Source organism: Berghia stephanieae, chromosome 3 (genome assembly GCF_034508935.2).
Source record: "Berghia stephanieae isolate SIO BIC M18660-M18661 chromosome 3, UCSD_Bste_1.3, whole genome shotgun sequence".
NCBI lineage: Eukaryota > Metazoa > Mollusca > Gastropoda > Nudibranchia > Aeolidiidae > Berghia > Berghia stephanieae.
In genome coordinates this window covers 51,548,647-51,568,748 of record NC_088362.1, presented here as the reverse complement: position 1 = coordinate 51,568,748, position 20,102 = coordinate 51,548,647, and the positions used below count along the sequence as shown (strand labels likewise).

At 32.6% G+C, this 20,102-nt stretch overlaps 1 protein-coding gene across 1 annotated transcript in view; it reads left to right on the top strand.

Annotated features, from left to right (window-relative positions):
- LOC144967966 (SWI/SNF-related matrix-associated actin-dependent regulator of chromatin subfamily A containing DEAD/H box 1A-like) overlaps positions 1-18,048 on the top strand; it is a 29,327-nt gene extending 11,279 nt beyond the window's left edge. The window contains exons 6-23 of the mRNA XM_078905790.1: positions 26-203; positions 766-848; positions 2,225-2,377; positions 2,831-2,981; positions 3,696-3,768; positions 4,382-4,472; positions 4,747-4,846; positions 8,621-8,756; positions 10,003-10,138; positions 10,443-10,580; positions 10,823-10,921; positions 11,254-11,502; positions 11,700-11,801; positions 12,653-12,748; positions 12,990-13,108; positions 13,631-13,813; positions 14,809-14,918; positions 15,911-18,048. Coding sequence (XP_078761916.1) covers positions 26-203; positions 766-848; positions 2,225-2,377; positions 2,831-2,981; positions 3,696-3,768; positions 4,382-4,472; positions 4,747-4,846; positions 8,621-8,756; positions 10,003-10,138; positions 10,443-10,580; positions 10,823-10,921; positions 11,254-11,502; positions 11,700-11,801; positions 12,653-12,748; positions 12,990-13,108; positions 13,631-13,813; positions 14,809-14,918; positions 15,911-16,158 — 2,445 coding nt within the window. The 3' untranslated portion in view covers positions 16,159-18,048. The remainder of the gene's footprint in view (positions 1-25; positions 204-765; positions 849-2,224; positions 2,378-2,830; positions 2,982-3,695; positions 3,769-4,381; positions 4,473-4,746; positions 4,847-8,620; positions 8,757-10,002; positions 10,139-10,442; positions 10,581-10,822; positions 10,922-11,253; positions 11,503-11,699; positions 11,802-12,652; positions 12,749-12,989; positions 13,109-13,630; positions 13,814-14,808; positions 14,919-15,910) is intronic.
- The last annotated feature ends 2,054 nt before the right edge of the window (positions 18,049-20,102 follow it).

The window sequence follows — 20,102 nt, the reverse complement described above, 5'->3', positions numbered from 1 at the left end:
AATTTGAATATTTTGCTTTTATCAGCACATCAAAAGCATTTTGAAGGAAAATGATGGTTGTACTGAGAGGAGTTCTGTTGCTCTAGCTAGTGAGGGAAGCGGAGATGCCAAGCTAGCCGAGTCACTTGCTTCATCCACCAAAGTTCCCCAATCCAAATTAACAAAGGCAGTCAAGGAACAGAAAGCTAAAGCAAATGACAGTGGTAAGGATTAGGAATTAGTACAAAGCTCTTATATAATAGTGTCAAGTGGCTGAATACAAGATTGTTTGAGAGCCCATTATTATCACAAAATGATAATAGATCATGATAATATTGATAATGATAATGATAATGATAATAATAATAATAATAATAATAATAATAATATTAATAATAATAATAATAATAATAATCTATTCTTGAAGAAAAAAAACAGTAGTGCAATAATTAAAATAAATGAGTGCCTTTTCATAATATTCTTTATTTCTCTGCAAATATTGCAGGTTCTCCACTAATAATAATGATGATAATAATACTAATAATAATAATAATAGCTTTACATCATTGGTAGACTCTTTGTCCAAACTCTTAACAATTTGTGAAATTAAGAAAATAGGATTTATTTCAACATTGTTTTATTTAAATTTGAATATTATATTATATATATTATATTATATTATATTATATTATATTATATTATATTATATTATATTATATTATATCATATTATATTATATTATATTATATTATATTATATTATATAATTGGCCTTTTTCAAATTTAGCAAAACACAGAAATGACGACGTAAGTGAGGATGAAGATGAAGAGTATGGTGAAGACGACAGTGCCGATAGCGATGATAGTGAGGTAAGAAATCTGAAATATGGCTTTTTTTTTTTGCTTTTTTTTTGTTGGTTGTTGTTGTCTTTATAATGCACAAGGATTATCCCCCATCATGTTTATGACCAAGCATATTCAATATAGGCCATGTTGTTCGAATTAATAGAGTTATTAACTCTCTTGCAAACAGATCCTGTGCTGAGTAAGTTATTTAATTGTTCATTTGACTATCTGGCTTGGTTAAATATGTCAGTGCATGACATAATCAGTCGGAAGGTGAAAATTTGGATTTGCATTTTCTGGAAATATATGCTCCCCAGAGCATTTTAACTTTATTTGAAGTAAATCGGGTGATTTTTCATGAAGTCATGGTCAGATGTATAGGAAATGTATCCAGCAACTTTTCTCAAATTTCATACTTTTTTAACTTGACTAGCTGTAAAAAATATTTAGAATTGAAATTAAGCTTTGATATTTCCCGAAGATTTACAAAAAGTGAAGATTTAATCATTTATGACAAGAACTCATTTTTGATAAAAATTGACCTTCTAAATAAACTTGGCAATATAACAGTTCAAACCTTTTCACCAACCGACTGATTATGTCATTCACTGTAACAAATATTAGACATGGTGGAAAGATCCTACCCAAAGGGTGATGACAAATTATTATTGCCAAGTCTAATGTAATAGAAACTAGTTACTGAATATCAGGGCCTCATGACTGAATGGAGCTGATCTAAATTTATTCAATTTCAATTTGATAAGAAATTTGAGAGAATAAAATCAATTAAACTGATTTACCCGTCACAACAAATACTGAATCTCAGGGCCTCATGACTGAATGGAGCTGATCTAAATTTATTCAATTTCAATTTGATAAGAAATTTTAGAGAATAAAGTCAATTAAACTGATTTACCCGTCACAACAAATACTGAATCTCAGGGCCTCATGACTGAATGGAGCTGATTTAAATTTATTCAATTTCAATTTGATAAGAAATTTTAGAGAATAAAGTCAATTAAACTGATTTACCCGTCACAATATAAATGGGGCTATGTAGTCTTGTGGTGTGGCACTCACCTTAGAATCAGAGGGTCCTGGGTTCGAGTCCTGCTCTGAGCGGCAAAGAGTTGAGTCCTTGGAGAAGGCTCTTTACTCACATTCTCTCACTGGCGTAAAATGAGTACCTGACCGTTAACTGTTGGCTAGAGACCCCTTGTAAAACGCTTTGAGCATGTTAGTGGATATTGTGATATATAGATTTATTTATTTATTTATTTTTTTTTTAAGTCTGCAAATTTATATGTATCTATTGTTACAATTAAATTGTACTGATTTAAAAAGAATGTCTTATAAACAAAATATTTTAGTCTCTCTCTCTATTTTTTTTTCTTCTTCAGGACTTAGATCACAAAACCAAATCAGAGATTGACAACTTCCTTCAGTTCTTTGAAGAGGCTACGGTTGAAGAACTCACTGCAATGCCAGGTTGTTCAAAAAAGAAAGCTGAGCTTATTGTCACTTTAAGACCTTTTGATTCTTGGGAGGATCTGGTAAATATGTTTTTGTTTTTTTCTGAGATATTTCTTCTTTCTCTAAGATTTAAAAAAATTTTGCAGGTTATTAATGTTTCTTTAATCACAAATATGCATCATGAGCTCTTGGATCTTATCCGTAAAGTTACTAACCCATGAATGAACGAATAATCATCAAAATTATCCGCGGATAAACAGATAATCAAGTAAGTTAGTAATAGTATATAGTAATAGTTGGAAGCATAGTCTGCTCAGTGCATAATAATACGAGTGAGAGTTGGGGGAATGCTGACTTTAAATTCTTCAAAGTAATACACACCTATGGAAATGTGATCGTATAATAAATGGCTTATATTTGTTATGTCATCCCGATTTTGTATAAAATTATCAAATGATAATTTTATGGATTTGACAATTTTTGTAGGGCATGTGAGAGTCTTTAATGTATTTCACCACATTACTTTCTTGCAGTATGTCAAGTTTGATAACACAAGGCCACTATCTACAGCCCTTATTTCTGGCTGTAAGGAAATTATGCGTGTGCGAAATATTATTCGCCGATTGATGGTACGTTGTGAAAGTATGTCACAGCAAATGGAAAAGGTTGTTGCGACTCTAACAAGTAAGTCTACAAACTAGTTATCTTCATTAGTCATTTCGAGTCCATCAAAATTTAAGAACACCTCCTATGGAAAAATGGTGGAATGTTAAAGATATATATTTATCAATTTGGATCTTCTAAAATAGTATTATATTTTTCAGTTTCAACTTAAAGGAATTTGTTCTAATCATCAACCAAACTGTCATTTTAATGAAAAGTCTAATCCTGTTTTACTGGCAGCCTGAGTTGGCAGCTATAACAAGAGTCTATGAAGTGTGGTCACCATGATTGCTGCAACTTACAAAGAAATATAAGTATAGAGCTACCTTACGAAAGTTAAAATGGAGGGTCCTGATATCTCGGTTGATAGAGCACTTGCTTCACATGCAAAGGGACCAAGATCGATCCTGAGTGAAGTCAGGAATTTTTTCTGACCCCCTTGTCTGGCCAACAGTGATTGAGTAGCTGTTAGTCAGACCTGGCTGAAAGCACTTTGTGATAGACTAGTGTCCAATCCTAAGAGTATTGTCCATTTCACGCTATGGAAACGGGGGTAAACTGCGTCTCTAGGGTCTAATGGCTCTGAAGGACAACAACTACATGTTAGAATTACAGCAATCCATCCAGCTTTGATCGTTATTGATCTTCCTGACAACGAATTTTACTGAGATTGAATGGAAGAAAAGATATTCCACAGATTGTTAAAAAATTTTATATTTTACTCTTCTTTTACAGATGAAAGCCAACACAGTGAGGATTTAGATGATAATGCCAGAATTATGAGGCAACCTGAGATGTTGAACAAGGAGTAAGTTTGTTAGCCGATTTATTTTGATACCGTTTTTGTTTGACTATGTTTTCATGACTTGGTTTATTGTTTACAATCATTTACTTCACGCCGAGAGCTTGTTTTCATTAGTTTAAAAACATTTCATAAATACCTTGTATTGTTATTATTATTATTATTATTATTATTATTATTATTATTATTATTATTATTATTATTATTATTATTATTATTATTATTATTATTATTATTTATTATTATTATTGTTATTATTATTATTGTTATTGTTGTTGTTATCATCATCATCATCATCATCAATGCCATTTTAGTAAAATAAGAAATTATCCTGCTTTATGGATATACTGGTAAAATTCAGAATTCTTTGCAACCATTCTTTCTCACAATTTTGGATTATTTTAAAAGTGAATATGCCAAGTGACTCTCTCTGTCTCTCTCTCTCTCTCTCTCTCTCTTTGTCTGTCTCTCTCTCCCCCCCCCCCTATCTCTCTCTCTCTCTCTCTCTCTCTCTCTCTCTCTCTCTCTCTCTCTCTCTCTCTCTGTTTGATTTATATAATATCTTAAGTATTGTGACATTTTTCAAATATTTTTGATTGAATAAACTTTGCTTTCACAGATATTCACTCAAACCATACCAGCTAATAGGACTCAGTTGGCTTCGTCTTATGCATGAACAAGAGTTGAATGGAATCTTGGCAGATGAAATGGTTGGTTACTTTTTGGCCAAACAAGAAGACAAAAATTGTGATTAAACAAGAGATTCCTTTATTTATTTTTAAAAAAAAACATTCAGAAAGAACCAATCAGCTAGAGAATTACCAACCTTTTTGTTAAGACTACAGAGGAAAGGGTAGAATGTTTTTTTTCTTCAATCATACATGGGAAAAAAGATACAAAAATAAAATACTAAGTAATTTTCCGTGACTTTACAAAGTTAACCTCATTTGAGTAACAATGGCAATCCCATTTTATTTCCTACAGGGATTAGGAAAAACAATTCAGGCCATATCATTCTTGGCCCATTTACTTGAAGAAGGAGAGGGAGGTCCACACGTCATCATAGTTCCATCATCAACCATTGGTAAGTCTTAGATCCCCTAAAAACACAGCATTCATTTCTTGGCTAACTGTTCGAATAACATTCTTAATTTAAGTAATTAAACAATTTAAAATAAAGAAGTTTGTATCATATTCATACATCAGGGCTGAGAATCTTCCGCCTAAAGGCGGATTTCCGCCTAAATGGTGGTTTATCTCCACCCATCACCATCACTATTCCGCTTATTTAAAAGGCTCACCACAACCACTACATCAACATCCCTATCACCACTACTTTTACAACCACCACCTGTAATACAACAACCATCACATCATCATTGCTATCACCATTACTACTACAACCACCACCACATCGTCATCCCTACCACCACCACCACCACCACCACCACATCATCATCCCCACCACCACTACTACTACCTACAACCACCAACACATCATCATCCCTACCACCACCACCACTACTACTACAACTACCATCACATCATTCCTACTACCAATACAAATACATCCTCCACCACCACATCATCCCAACTATCACTACTACAACCACCCCACATCATCTCTAACACAACTATTACAACCACCACCACACCATCCTTCCCAACACCTCTACAGCTACAACCAACATATCATCATCCCTATCACGACCCTACTACAACAACCATCACATCATCATCCCTACCGCCATCTTTTCTTACTACTACTACAATATGTTGTAATTACACTCTTAACTTTTGAAATTCCTCCAAGTGGTGTCAGAAATTATTGCGAGACACATTTTTGATTGCATCTCAGTAAATTTTATATGAAATTCTAATTTATACGTTATCGTCGCATAGATAGGTCTTGAACTCCAATTTTGTGACCAGTCATCCTCACCCCTGAACCATCATGACATCATCACCATCTCTACCACAACTACCACCACTACGACAGCAACTATCACATCATCATCAGTAACACCATCTCCACAACCACATCATCACTGCCCTCATTGTAATCAGTACCACCTCTAGTGCAAGCACCACTATCACATCATCTTCCTGGTGGGATCTTTTGACTTGCATGGATCAGAGTTGCTTTCTGCCTTTGTCTTGGCTTGATCCTTTTCCTGGCCGGATTCATTGGCACGGAGGGAAACAATTAAATGTATAGTCGTTTTGGGGAGATGATATGTTTGTCCTCGTATATCATCTCTCTTTTGTGTGACGTTAGATTTGTTGTTCTAAATTTTGTATTTCTCTCATAATGATTCTGTGCTTGTGTCTTGGTGAAACTTTTAGGTGACCTCAAACTAACTAAATAGTTTGATCTTGGCGTCCGTTTGTGAGCCCTATTTGAACCAGTCACTTTTTATCCGGTGCTTTTGATCTTACTAAAATCTATATTTTTTTACAGCCCCATATATATTTTAAGTGCCGCTGAAATGACCTACAAATATATACACGTGCACATAAAAATCAATAAAGTTCCCTCAGTTCTTAAGTCTCGTTAATTTTTCACTTTCATTTTTCTGTACTCATCACTACATTCACTTTGAGATCTCTCTCTCTCTCTCTCTCTCGTCTCTCTCTCTCTCTCCTCTCTCTCTCTCTCTCTCTCTCTCTCTCTCTCTCTCTCTCTCTCTCTCTCTCTCTCTCTCTCTCTCTCTCTCTCTCTCTCTCTCTCTCTCTCTCTCTCTCTCTCTCTCTCTCTCTCTCTCTCTCTCTCTCTCTCTCTCACACAAATCAGTGAAGTGCACTGTTCTTTAGCCTCGATAAGTTTTCACTTTTCATCGTCATGTACTTAACAATGATACACAAACACACACACACACACACACACATACACAAATCAGTAAAGTCAGTAAAGTGCACCCAGTTTTTTAGCCTCGAAAAGTTTTCACTTTTCATCGCCATGTACTTAACAATGATACAAACACACACACACACACACACACACACACACACACACACACAGAGGATTCAATTAAAATGATAATTTCCTGGCAATTGTCAACGTGAAACATACGTTAACTTAATATTTACGATTAACAAATACAGCACATACACACCTAACAATAAAGTTCACTCAGTGCTTTAATCTCGGTTAGTTTTTTACTTTAATCTCTCTGTACCTATCACTATATTCACTTTGAGCAGTCTCTCTCTCTCTCTCTCTCTCTCTCTCTCTCTCTCTCTCTCTCTCTCTCTCTCTCTCTCTCTCTCTCTCTCTCTCTCTCATACATACTATGTCTTCTATCCCCTTATATCTGTTTTCCAACATGCTTTCTGTCTTTGTCTTGGGATGAGATTACTTGGTTTTGTCCTGGCCCTGGCCAGAGTCCTAAGTGGAAGGGAAACAGTCAAATGGACAGTTCTTGTTTTGGGAGATGATATTTTTTCCTTGTAAATCACCTCTCTGTTATGTATTATTATATTTGTTATTTTGAATGTATGATTTAAGCATTTGAGTGTATTCCTCTTTGTGCCCGGATGAGACTTATAGGTGATCTCAAACTAAGTACATTGGTGGTATGCTCTTGGAATCTACATCTGATCCCTTTTTGTTCTGTTCCCCTGTGTCTTACTTTTTCTTGGGTGCTTTAATTGTAATTCTAGAACTTTTTACTAGCCCATTCTCTTCCTTTTTACTAGCGCTGATATGACCTTGATGTGTTGCAAGCGCTGTAAAACCCTTAAAAACAAACAAACAAAACACACACACACACACAAACATACACTATCTTTCCTTTTGTCAGACAAACCTAAATATATAAAGTGGATCATATCCTTTTCACATCAGCCATCATTCTCTCTTTTCACGTTTAAGTACACACCTTATCACCACCACCACTATCATCACCATCATCATCATCATCATCATCATAATCATCACTGCCACTACTACTACAACCACCACCATCGCCACACCATCATTTCATGAAGCACCACCATTACTACAACCACCTCCACCACATCATCATCATCATTGCCACCACCACTGCGACATCATCACAACACTATCACCATTAAAACAACAATCACTATACCACATATTACCACCACTACTGCAACCTCCTCCAACACAACAATATCACCACCACCACTTCCACAACCACATACATTATTATTACATGCCACCACTACAACAGCCACCATCATATCGTTATTACCACCACACCTACCATTCATTTTAATATTTTATACGTCATAAATTGGTTTTGGAACTTTACTTGATTTGAAACAACGGGTATTAGGATGATTATAGATCTCAATAGATTATATTTTGTTTGCAGAAATTCCTGTTTAAGCATTGGAATTGTTCGGAATTGTTTCTGAAATTTACGTGAGCCAAATTTTAAGTTGGCATCTCTGGTCAACTTGAAACAATGGGATGTGGGCATTAGTGAATCTGTGAATACGGGAGATGTATGTGGCGACTACCACTACTACTACAACCATCATCACATCATCATCCTTACTACTACCATTACTACAACCACCATGTTATAATTACACTTTCACTTTTTGAAATTCCTCCGAGTGATGTCAGAAATTGCTGGGAGACACAATTTGGATTGCATCACAATAACTTTTAATGAAATTTAAATTTATAGGTTATTTTTGCATGGATGGTTCTTGATCTAAGCGCTGAAAAATTTCCTCCTTTTTAGTGACCAGTCATTCTCACCCCTGATACATGGTGGTTTGGTGCTAATATTTTGGTAAGAAAAAAGAAAGACAGTAAAGTAAAGAAATGTTGGTTCATTCAAGGATGAACTTTTGTGACTTTTTATTTTTTTTCTCTTTTTAGAAAACTGGCTTAGAGAACTTCAGTTGTGGTGCCCAGAATTAAAAGTTATAGTGTATTATGGGTCACAGGAAGAAAGGAGAGCTGTTCGGCATTCCATCTTTATTGATGAAGAGGATTTTAATGTATTACTTACTACGTAAGTCTTTATTTTATTATGAATGAAAGCGTATGCTTTTTAGATTATCATGACATTTTAAAAATATATATTCGCCTCTAACATGGAAAATTGGAACATGCTCAGTTTATTTAATTTGGTGCTTCATTAACTAAAGAATAGATTATTTCATTGAAACTTAAACTTAAAATTGTACACATATAAGTTGCACAGTGGCGGGTGATCGAACTCAGTACCTTTCGGGTACGAAGCAAAGACTGAACTGCTTAGCTGCACTGCTCCTTCATGAAATGATAATGAAACATATTTCAAAAACCGAGGATCTGCCACCAAAATTAAAGTGGAAACAGTTTTTTTTAGTGCTGGAACCTTGACCCTTTGAGAAGCTATTTCTTTCTATTCTTTTGATGCAAGACTGTCATCAGTTGTTGGATTATTTTTCATTATTCAACTCAGAGAACCTGATGAAAACATCTTTTTATAGTTTAAAAAAAAAGTTTAATATTGATGCCGTTTATTTTGTGTTGAATGTTACGAAAATGACCGTTTGGTGCCGCCTCATGTGAGATTGTGCCCAGCAGTTCATTCCAAATTTTTTGTCACCTTATACGCTGTTTCAGTCTTAGCATAATAACACAATCATATCAGCCCCAAAAATGCAAAAAGATATGAGTGGCCTTTCATTTTTGTAACATACAGGTTTAGAATTTTTTACTCAGACAATAAAGATACATGGATGATTTTATATCCTATATATAAAAACTCATTTTATCGATCTGTAAAGATTAGCTACTGTTAATTACTCACTATCATCATCATCATCATCAATAATAATAAGCTGTTAATTTGCAATATCCACTGAACATACTCAAAGCAATTTGCTTGTAGAGTTAGACATGTTGTCTGAAAGGTGTGGTTATTATTTATCACATAACCGCGGTCAACTTTATTATCATGAATGGTAAAAGTTCGTGTCTGATTAGGAAATGCTTGGGTTTTTTTTTCAAACGTGTAATATTTTAAAATAAGTAATTTAATTTTAATTATAAATCCAGAGATATCCTTTTGCCAGCTAAATCCTGAATCCTGGCTTTAAGGGTGATACCATTTGTGTAAAAGAAGCGTTGTTCAAAATATTTTCATATATCTCTTACAAGAAAATTTTTTCAGGGTTTTAAAAATGTTTTTAGCAAAGGACATCCTTGTAAATCTTAACTTTTAGTATTTTTATTAATCATGAATATCATGTTATTTGTATTTTTTAAAGATATAATATGGCTACAGGCGGTGTAGAGGACAGAGTCTTATTCAAGAAATTTGAATTTCATTATGCTATATTCGACGAGGGCCACATGTTGAAGAATATGTCATCTCTAAGATTCCAGAACTTGATGAAGATTGTTGTAAGTAGGAAATGAACATTATTCTTATTTTGTTTTGGTAATTCTCCAATTTTTTGCATTGTCTAAGTTGTTATACCTGGCAACTCTAGCATTCATCCTCAATTTCTATTTTTAAAAAACAACAGATTTTTATAATTTTAAGATTAACACTTATTTTCTTTTTTATTAACTGATTCATTTTTCAATCTCTCGATTTTCATATATATTTGTTAATTTGTCCATTTGTTTTACTTGATTGCATTTCACTAAAAAAAAAAAAGGAGAAAAATATTTAGCGTGTTTATTTTTATTTTCTGTGCACCAGGCTGAGCGACGACTTTTATTGACAGGAACACCTTTACAAAACAACTTATTGGAGTTGATGTCCCTTTTGTGTTTTGTCATGCCTGAAATATTCCAGGGCAAGACAGAACCTTTGAAAAAAATGTTCACTATGATTTCAGTAAGTGCTAAAATATGTTGTAATTTTCATAATCTATTTTTGCCGCACATTCTCAAAATATATTTTTTTTTTTTTTGCTCAAGGTCAGGAGTGAAAAAGCCTTCCCCTAAAAAACTGGGTTTTTATAATGTAAATGAACATTGCTCACTCTTCCACAATGGTGGTATTTTCACTTTATAGAACTATTTTAATCAAAATCATTTGTTCCTAACTTTCAATATTTTTTATGTTATTTTGATCAGAGATCTGAAGATAAACAGAAAAGTCTTTTTGAATCTGAAAGAATTGCTCAAGCCAAGAGAATCATGAAACCTTTTGTTTTACGCAGGCTGAAGAAAGATGTAAGTTTCTAATAAGTTTATATTTAAATGATTTGTTTTTAAAATTATTAGTATTATTATTATTATTATTATTATTATTATTATTATTATTATTATTATTATTATTATTATTATTATTATTATTATTATTATTATTATTATTATTATTATTATTTTCAATTTTCTTTCATTTTGACTATTCGTCTATATTTCACTCTTGCTAACTCTTTCTTTTCCATTTTTTAAAAAAAAAGAAAGAAAGAAAAGCTTAGTATTGATCACATTTTAATATGATGAATAGATACCAAACAGAGAAATTGACATATTTTTCATGAAATTGTTTTATTTTTCAGGTTTTGAGTCAACTTCCACAGAAAATGGAGAAAATATTCAGATGTCCATTGACTGAATCTCAAAAGAGGCTGTATGATGGTTTGGTTTCGCATTATGCCCAAGAAGTAGAGAAATCAAAAGAAGACGCATCGACTGGCAGTGGTGTAGGTGTGTTCATGCAGTTTAGGAAGGCAGCCAATCATCCACTGCTAGTAAGGAATTTATACACTGATGACAAGCTGGAACAGATGGCCAAAAAGATAGCCCGGGTAATTTTTTGCACTTTCTATTTGTATTCCTGTGTACTTTTCTATAATTAATTGAGCCGGGTTGATGTTTTTTTGTTTAAAAAAAAAAAATTTATTATTCCAATTTTTGTTAAATTTTATACAGAGAAGTGATAGTTGTGAAGAGTTTGGTTTTGAATTTATATGTTATCCAATTTATATTTTTCATCTTTCTATAGGAGCCATCTCACAGAGAGAGGGGTGCTTTACCAAAATTGATCCAAGAAGACATGTCGTACATGAATGATTTTGAGCTTATCGGTTTATGTAAACAACATAAGGTATTTAATGCATTCTTTTTTTTTTAATGATATCCTATAACTTGTTTAGAACAAATTATAATTTCAGGGTGTGCAAAAAGGATTCTTGCTGTGTTTTCTATCCCCCATATTTATTTTCCCTTTCTATGTTACTTTCTGTCTTTGTTCTGGATTGAGATTGCTTTAATTTGTAAACATTTTAGCATATCCTTTATAGTGGGATTCCTTGCTTGTGCTTGTCAAAACAGGTACATCTTAGAAATTTCGGTTCCCTATTTGAATCAGTCCCCTTTGTTTTGCTTTTTCTTTGGTGCTTTTAACATCAGATTTACATCTTTTCCTCGATCATCCTTATTTTTAGTTGTGATGAAATAATCAAATAGCATTGCAGGCATTTACTGTTTGTTATGGAAAATGCTTTTTTCTTCTGACCTGAAATATAATATGGCTTTATGACGTGGTTTATTGCTGACGTATACGAGGTGAATATTTATCCAAGTTTACTTCATCCATGGCAAGGAGTGATGTTATTCATTAATAGCTTTCTAATGCTTCCTGAGCTCATCATTTTTTTTATTTAAAAAAAAAATCTAAACCCTAATTAATGAAAGAAATAGTTGGATATCTTGCTGGTGAAAAAGACTATAGAAAGGGTAATTTTTGAAGCAGGTACTGATGAAAATGAGAGATAAGAATCTGAAAAGTACCACACCTTACTTTTCAGATCTTTGATTTGTTGTTAAAACTATATGCATCGAACATTTTAGAATATGTGGTTTTCTTTGATTCTTTGATATTATTTAGAATACATGGAAGACTTCATTGAACTTAATATCATTTGTTTTATTTTTATATGTTTTTCACTCTTACAGAAATACCTGGGCAAATTCGAGCTGGATCCATCCGTCATCCTTGATTCTGGAAAGTTTCAGAAACTTGATGAGCTGTTGCCTGATATGAAAGAGAGAGTGAGTGGAAGAGAATAGTGTGCAAAGACTGAAGGTTTTAAATTAATGATAATAATATTGATAATTAGTATAGTAATTGTGGTAATAATGATAACATTAAAACTAATAATAATAATAATGATAGTTATTAATTATAATAATGATAACAATGTCAACAATAATAACAATAATAATAATAATAATAATAATAATGGTGATGATGATGATAGAAATAATAAAAATATTTCTTCTCTCTATAAAGGGTGATAGAGTCCTGTTATTTAGTCAGTTCACCATGATGCTTGACGTCGCAGAACATTACCTGGAAAAAAGGCAGCACAAATTTATACGACTTGACGGGCAGACACCTGTCCCTGATAGGTAAATATATTTTCTGTTTTTATGGATTTGATAGTGCTCGCTAAACTTTTAAGTCATTTTAGTGCCTGATAGTTGAAAAAGATTGCTGTCATTAGGAAGGAATTCTGTTTTTATTAAGATGAGAAACGCTTTAACATTAATAGCTTTAAAATCAATATTTTGTCTTCTTATTATGTTTGTAGACATTATCTTGGAATCTAAGTTTAAATGTGGTAGACAATCACGATTAATAATATTGCAATGCCTTTGATATATATAAAACATTAAAGTACAAATTTCATCATCTGACAAAATAAACGGTTAAGAATTAATCAAGTGTTTCACAGAAATCGCACGTTGTTGGTGGGGGGGGGGGGGGGGGGGGGTTAACAGCTTCAAGGAGAGGATTTAAAATTTAAAGAAATGTTCTATATTTTTTATTTAAAAACAATAATTTAAAAAACTTTTTTTCCCGATATTTGCTAAACCAACCTATCAGTTCTTGTTTTAACAATTACCAAATCTCTTGATATTTCTGTGCAGACTACAATTGATAGACCGTTTCAACAATGAACCAGACATCTTCATCTTTTTACTGTCCACACGAGCTGGAGGTCTGGGGATCAATCTGGTGACGGCAAACACAATCATCCTTCATGATATTGACTTTAATCCTTACAATGACAAACAAGCTGAAGACAGATGTCACAGACTAGGGCAAAAAAGGTATAGTAGGAATATTCAGCTTTGTGCTTCTTCTTATCGTATAAATAAATATATTTTATAGAAATTTTGATTTTCTTTTTTCCATTGAGATCTTAAATTTTTTTTTTTTGAACGGTTAATTTGGAGGAAAATTTATTAAATGAATAAATACAAAATATTTTTCTAAATTGAATTACATAGTACTACTCATGGGTGCCAGTTATCTGGTTCATGGCGGAATTCCAGTTTCGCGATATCTCGAAGTCAAATACCTCCGGTTTCAGTATGTATTATAAGTTGGTTTTAAAATCAAATTAATTTCCTCATTGTGTCAATATGTTTGCTGTGTAATCATTTAATAATGGTATAAAAACGGTGATGAAATAAGAGTACAGTTTAGGCCGCATTTTCAGTAGGAACATTTTCAGGTTTGGCAAAGTGTCTAGATTTTAGTTTCAGCACTTCTTCCTGCTGGCACCCATGGTACTACTTTAAAAGTAGTTTAATTTATGATGTGGTTTATAATGATTGTTCGAGTTGGTAAATGAATAACTCCTTTACATACCTTATTTAGTTAAAATTGATATCGATTGCTAATGTTTAAAGTTTTGCAAAGCGGCGCAGTTTTATCTCTGGTCTTATGTGATATTTAGAAATATTCCAATTTAGCAAGAAATTACATTGCCTCTGGTTTACAGGATAAAGATGTGTTTGTGTTTGTGTATGTGTGAATTAACTATGTTTTAGGATCACTTGTCGCAATTTCTTTTAAATAATAAACAGTTAATAGTTAGTACAGTTAATAATGATAATAATAATAATAATAATAATAATAATAATAATAATAATAATAATAATAATAATAATAATAATAGTAATAGTAATAATGATAATAATAATTAATATTAATAATTAGAATAAGAATAATAATGATTTTTTAAAATGATGTAAGGAAAGCATTGTGACATTACCTATTACTTATATTAATTGTTTAAATGGTCAATGATGATTTTCAGGGAGGTGACCGTGATTAGACTCATCAGTGAAGACACAGTTGATGAGTCCATGTTGAAATGTGCAAACAGTAAACTGGCCTTGGAAAAAGACTTGACGGGATCTGGATGCGGTGAGTATTTGTATCTCGAGTATGTGGGAGAAGATGATCGTTACATGACGGGGTGGGCAGTTCTTCAGCATCCTTTTGTTGGCCAGGGAGGTCAAATTTCTGCTGTCTGGGTGTTTGGTTATGTATTCTGCTATATCTATTTTGTTGTTCTGAATTTATTTACTTTAAAGGTTCTTCTAGCTTGATAATGCAGTGAGTAGGCTGTATCACAAGTGTGGGAGAGGCTGATAGTAACACGATAGGGTGGGCAGTTCTTTCTACATCCTTTTGTTGGGAGGTCAAGGGAGGTCAATTCCTGCTTTCTGGATGTTTTGTTAGGCTTTTGGTCGAGTCTTCAATCACCCGCCCCCCCCCCCCCCCCCCCCCCCCCCCCACTCTCCACCAGTGTGAGGCCTTCTGTCCTTCTCTCTGTTTAACATGACTTAGTTTTGCCTAAACCTTGACTGGAGCTGTCTCCAATCAAATGTATGCTATGTCTTATACTGTCGTATACTCTGCTATATCTATTTTGTTGTTCTGAATTTATTTATTCATTTATATACAGGCTAACATGCTTTAGCAATATGTTATGATTATCACTATTATTATTATAATAATAATAATAATAATAATAATAATTATTATTATTATTATTATTATTATATTATTATTATTATTATTATTATTATTATTATTATTATTATTATTATTATTATTATTATTATTATTTTTTTTTTTTTTTTAATTATTATTATTATTTTTATTATTTTTATTTTTATTATTATTATATTATTATTATTATTATTATTATTATTATTATTATTATTATTATTATTATTATTATTATCGTCGTCGTTGTAGTTGTTGTCGATATTATTATTCTGTTTGTATTTGTGCAGGCACACATTATTATTATTATTGTCCTTTTATTTATAATAATTATTTATTTTCATGGTTTTGTTTTTCTATAGCTCATACAATTCAATTTTCAAAAATCTATTTTGTTTTTGTAGAGGAAGACAGCGAAGCCAGTAAAAAAGATGTTGCAAACCTTCTCAAAGAAGTTTTGAAACAACGTCAGCAAGGCAAGAGCAAGGGTTCAAGATCAGCCAGTAAAGTCAGTGAAAGAGAGGGTGGTCTGAACGAAGATGGTATGATTGAAATCGGGGATGATGAAAGTTCAGGCCAAGGCAGTGTAGCCAGTCATGATAATGGGTTGATAGAAATTGGAGATGACGATGAAGATGACATATCATCATGACCTTAATATCCTCTTTTTAAACTTTTTTTTATAAACTTTCCTTTTTTTTTTTTTTTTTTTTTTTTTTTTGATTTTGAGAACTGTTACCATAAATACTTTGTGAACTGATGTGAATTTTTTAAAGAAATAAATTTTGCTATTTCAAAATCGGATGTGAATGGGAATGGATATTATCGTTTTCCTGGAAGAATAATGACCTTTATTGTGTTAAATGTGTATGGACTGATATGAAGATGACTGTTCTGTTTGTTAGATTTTTATTTACAATAGTGCATTTTAAAATATAGATAGTGGGCCAATGGACAAAAACTCTCTCCCCCTCCGTCTCTCTCACTTCCCACCCCACTTCCTTAGGGAACTTTTTTTTTTCCTTCATATCGGACTAAGGTCTAAACTTTTTAACTATAAAATTCTTTTTTTATGACAAGAAATAATGTTTCCACCAAGAGTTATGGTTGCCGAAGGGTCATTGAATGCAACTTTTCAAAAATCAAGATTCTCCAAATTTGAATATCAAGCATTGGTTTCAATGCCAAAAATAAAAAATTATTCCAACTAGTTTTATAGCTAAATTTATTTCTGAAAATGTTTTATGAATATTTAATTTTTTTTATTTATAAGGAACCACAGATTTTAGCAGCTATTTTCTCAACGTGCTTGTAATTAATGCTTACCGAGGATGGGCCAGTAAACTGTACATTCCTTCTCCCTTTAAATTAAGATTGAAGAGAATTATTTTTCAAATCAAGAAACACTTGTTATACAAGTATTGGTGTACAACTTGTTGCAATCATTTTTAGTCAGATATAGGCTCGAAGTGACCTTTTATGGATTTATGTTTTCATTTATTTATAACCAAAAAAAGAAAACACTTCTTATGAACAAATCCACTGCTACTCTCTAGAGTTATAGCGCTTCTTAAAGGCTGCAACTGGGTGGGGTTCCTGACCTCCCATAGTGGGGAGGTGCCTTCTGTGTCTTCTATTCCCATAGATTTGTTTTCCATCATGCTCTCTGTATTTGTCTTGGAATGAGATTACTTGGTTTTGTCCAGGCCCTGGCCGAATATCCTAGCTGGGAGGGACACAGTCAAATGTCTAGTCGGAGTTTTGGGAGATTATATTTTTGTCTTGTAAATCATCTCTCTGTTATGTACTGTATTGTTTTGTTTATATACTATATATGATTTGTAAACATTTGAGTGTATCCCTCTGAGTTGGAACCTGTGCTTGTCTGGATGAGACTTTTAGGTGATCTCAAACTACGTACTTTGATAGTGTGCTCTTGGAATCTACATCTGTTTTCTATTTGAACAAATTCCCCTTTGTCCTACCTTTTCTTGGGTGCTTTACTTCTAATTCTAAAACTTTTTACTGTCCCATTTTCTTACTTTTTACTGGCGCTGAAATGACCTTAATATGTTGCAAGCGCCGTAAAATCCATAAAAACAAACAAAGGCTGAAAATATTAACATTTTCCAATTTTTACTCACAGGCTTTTGTCTTGATATATAAGGGTTTCATAGCCATATTTATTCGTGAATCTCTTTAAGCAAATATGTCATGAACATTTATTATATTTAATCCATTTAATTCAATTTGTATGACTTATATCAGGCGAATCAAACTGGGTGTCAATCTTTTTCCTAAAACTGATAAATTATACCGAACTCCAAGATGATGTCAAAGCTTCAAAATCAAACCGTCACTGTTCATGAAACAGAACATAATTGAAAGAAATTATTGTATTTTCTGTCAGTTCATTATTGTGCTTTGATATAACCACTGTTGTTATGCACAAGTAATAAAAATGAAGTTTATTAGAATCCCGATTAACATGGGAAATTTCTGCAAGTTAGGGAAAGGACTCCTATTTAAAAAAAAAAAAAAATTAAATTGTGATCCCAATATACATGACACTTTTTGGTGATATTATTTTAAGGAAACGGCCATAATATTTTACACTACAAGACATCTATCAGTAGAATAGTAAATAGATAAATAGATGGATGGATGGATAGACAGGCAGGCAAACAGACAGACAGACAGATAGATAGATAGAAATGAAAAAGCGGGATATCCATAAAATGTTTTTTTTATAATTAACATTTCCCTGACGTTTTATAATTTCATAATTTCTGCTGTACAATTAATTGAAAATAATCCTTTGAAAATGCAAATGTGCCCAACTTAAGCAAGATATAGTCATAAAACTTGCCTTGAGCAAATTAGTACATGTCTTGAAACAAACTTCTCAATTTTGATAAGAAGTCTTGACAGTTCAGGGACAATAACTATATACAGCAGACACTTAACAAAATCATAACAAGTGGAGTCTTGTGCGTAAAGAATTACTGGTTCTGGGTGGGTTTTCCGACCTCCCATAGTGGGCAGGGAGGTACTTGCTGTGTCTTCTATCCCCCTGTATCTGTTTTCCAATTGCTTTCTGTCTTTGTCTTGGAATGAGATTACTTAGTTTTGTCCTGATCCCGGCTGGAGTCCTTGACTGGCAGGGAAACAGTCGAATGTATAGTTAAAGTTTTTGGACATAATATTTTTTTTTCCTTGTAAATCATCTCTCTTATGTAGTGTTATTTTTAAATTCTTTACATATGATTTGTAAACATTTGAGTGTATTTCTCTTAGTGGAGACTTTCGTTGGTGTCTGGTTGAGACGTTAAGGTGATCTCAAACTAAACACACTGATAGTGTGCTCTTGGAATCTACATCTGTTCCCTGTACCATTCCCATTGTCTTACTTTTTCCTCAAGTCCTTTTAATTGTACATCTAGAATGTTTTTGGTATCCAATTTTCTTCCTTTTTACTGGCGCTGATATAACCTAAAGGTGTTGCAAGTGCCGTAAGACCCGTACAAACAAGCAAACAAACGAATTACTGGTTAAACTTATCTAAAATTGAGGTGGTGGGGGTGCGGTTACCTGACGACTAATTTATGTTGGTTTTTTTCTCCTTTAAATACTCATATGATTGTTGATGTTTTGTTTAGAATGATCCTTGATCTATATGACTAATAGACAATTATTTCCGTTAAGGACATTGTTTAAAAAAGCACAAATTTACCCACTCTTGTGCTGGATGGAGCATTGTAAGATGGCTAGTCAAACAAAATTGTTCTATTTAGTTATAATTACCTTCTTTTTTTTCCAAGTTAGCAGTATACGGGGGTCTTCGACTCTGTCCCTTAGTTGCCTCCTAAACAGTGGACGCCTATTATAAGGACAACTTGGGAAAACAACAGTTCTAAAGGCTTGATGTTTTCTAGTAGTGAATGGAAATCACAAATCACAAAACTCCTATTCAGTCCTTGTAATTATTATTTAGTCACCAATCAAGGGACTGAATTTGGTAGCAAATGCATTTACTCAATAGCAATCATCTTATTGAAACTCTAATTCTTGTTTCATATCATTGTTTTCTTCCCAGATATTTGAAATTGCAGTTCATGTCTTTTTTTCTTTTCCTTTTTCTTTTTCTTTTTTCTTTTTTCTTTCCTCTTTTTTTTCTATTTTTCTTTTTTTTTTTTTTTTCCTTTTCTTTTTCTTTTTTTTTTTTTCTTTTTCTTTTTCTTTTTTTTTTTCTTTTCTTTTTTTTTTTTTTTTCTTTTCTTTTTTTTTTTTTTTAAATACAAGTCAGCTAGATAGTGTTTTAGTGTACAGTCAGCTGTCCTTAATCTGAAATTCGGTCATCTGGAAACCTCTGTAATCGGGACAGGTGTTAGACTCACCAACTAACAGATATCCTGTTACTTAATTTTTTTTTCATCTTTAACACTAGAACATATCTTTGATATTTTCAACAACAGCAAATGAAAAAAAAACAATAAAAAGAATGATTGTTTTTTTATTTTAAAAAGCAGTCTTTATTGTTTAAAAGCAGTCCTCCAGAGCCATTTGGCCTATGGGGCCGGTGTTTATCCCAGTTTC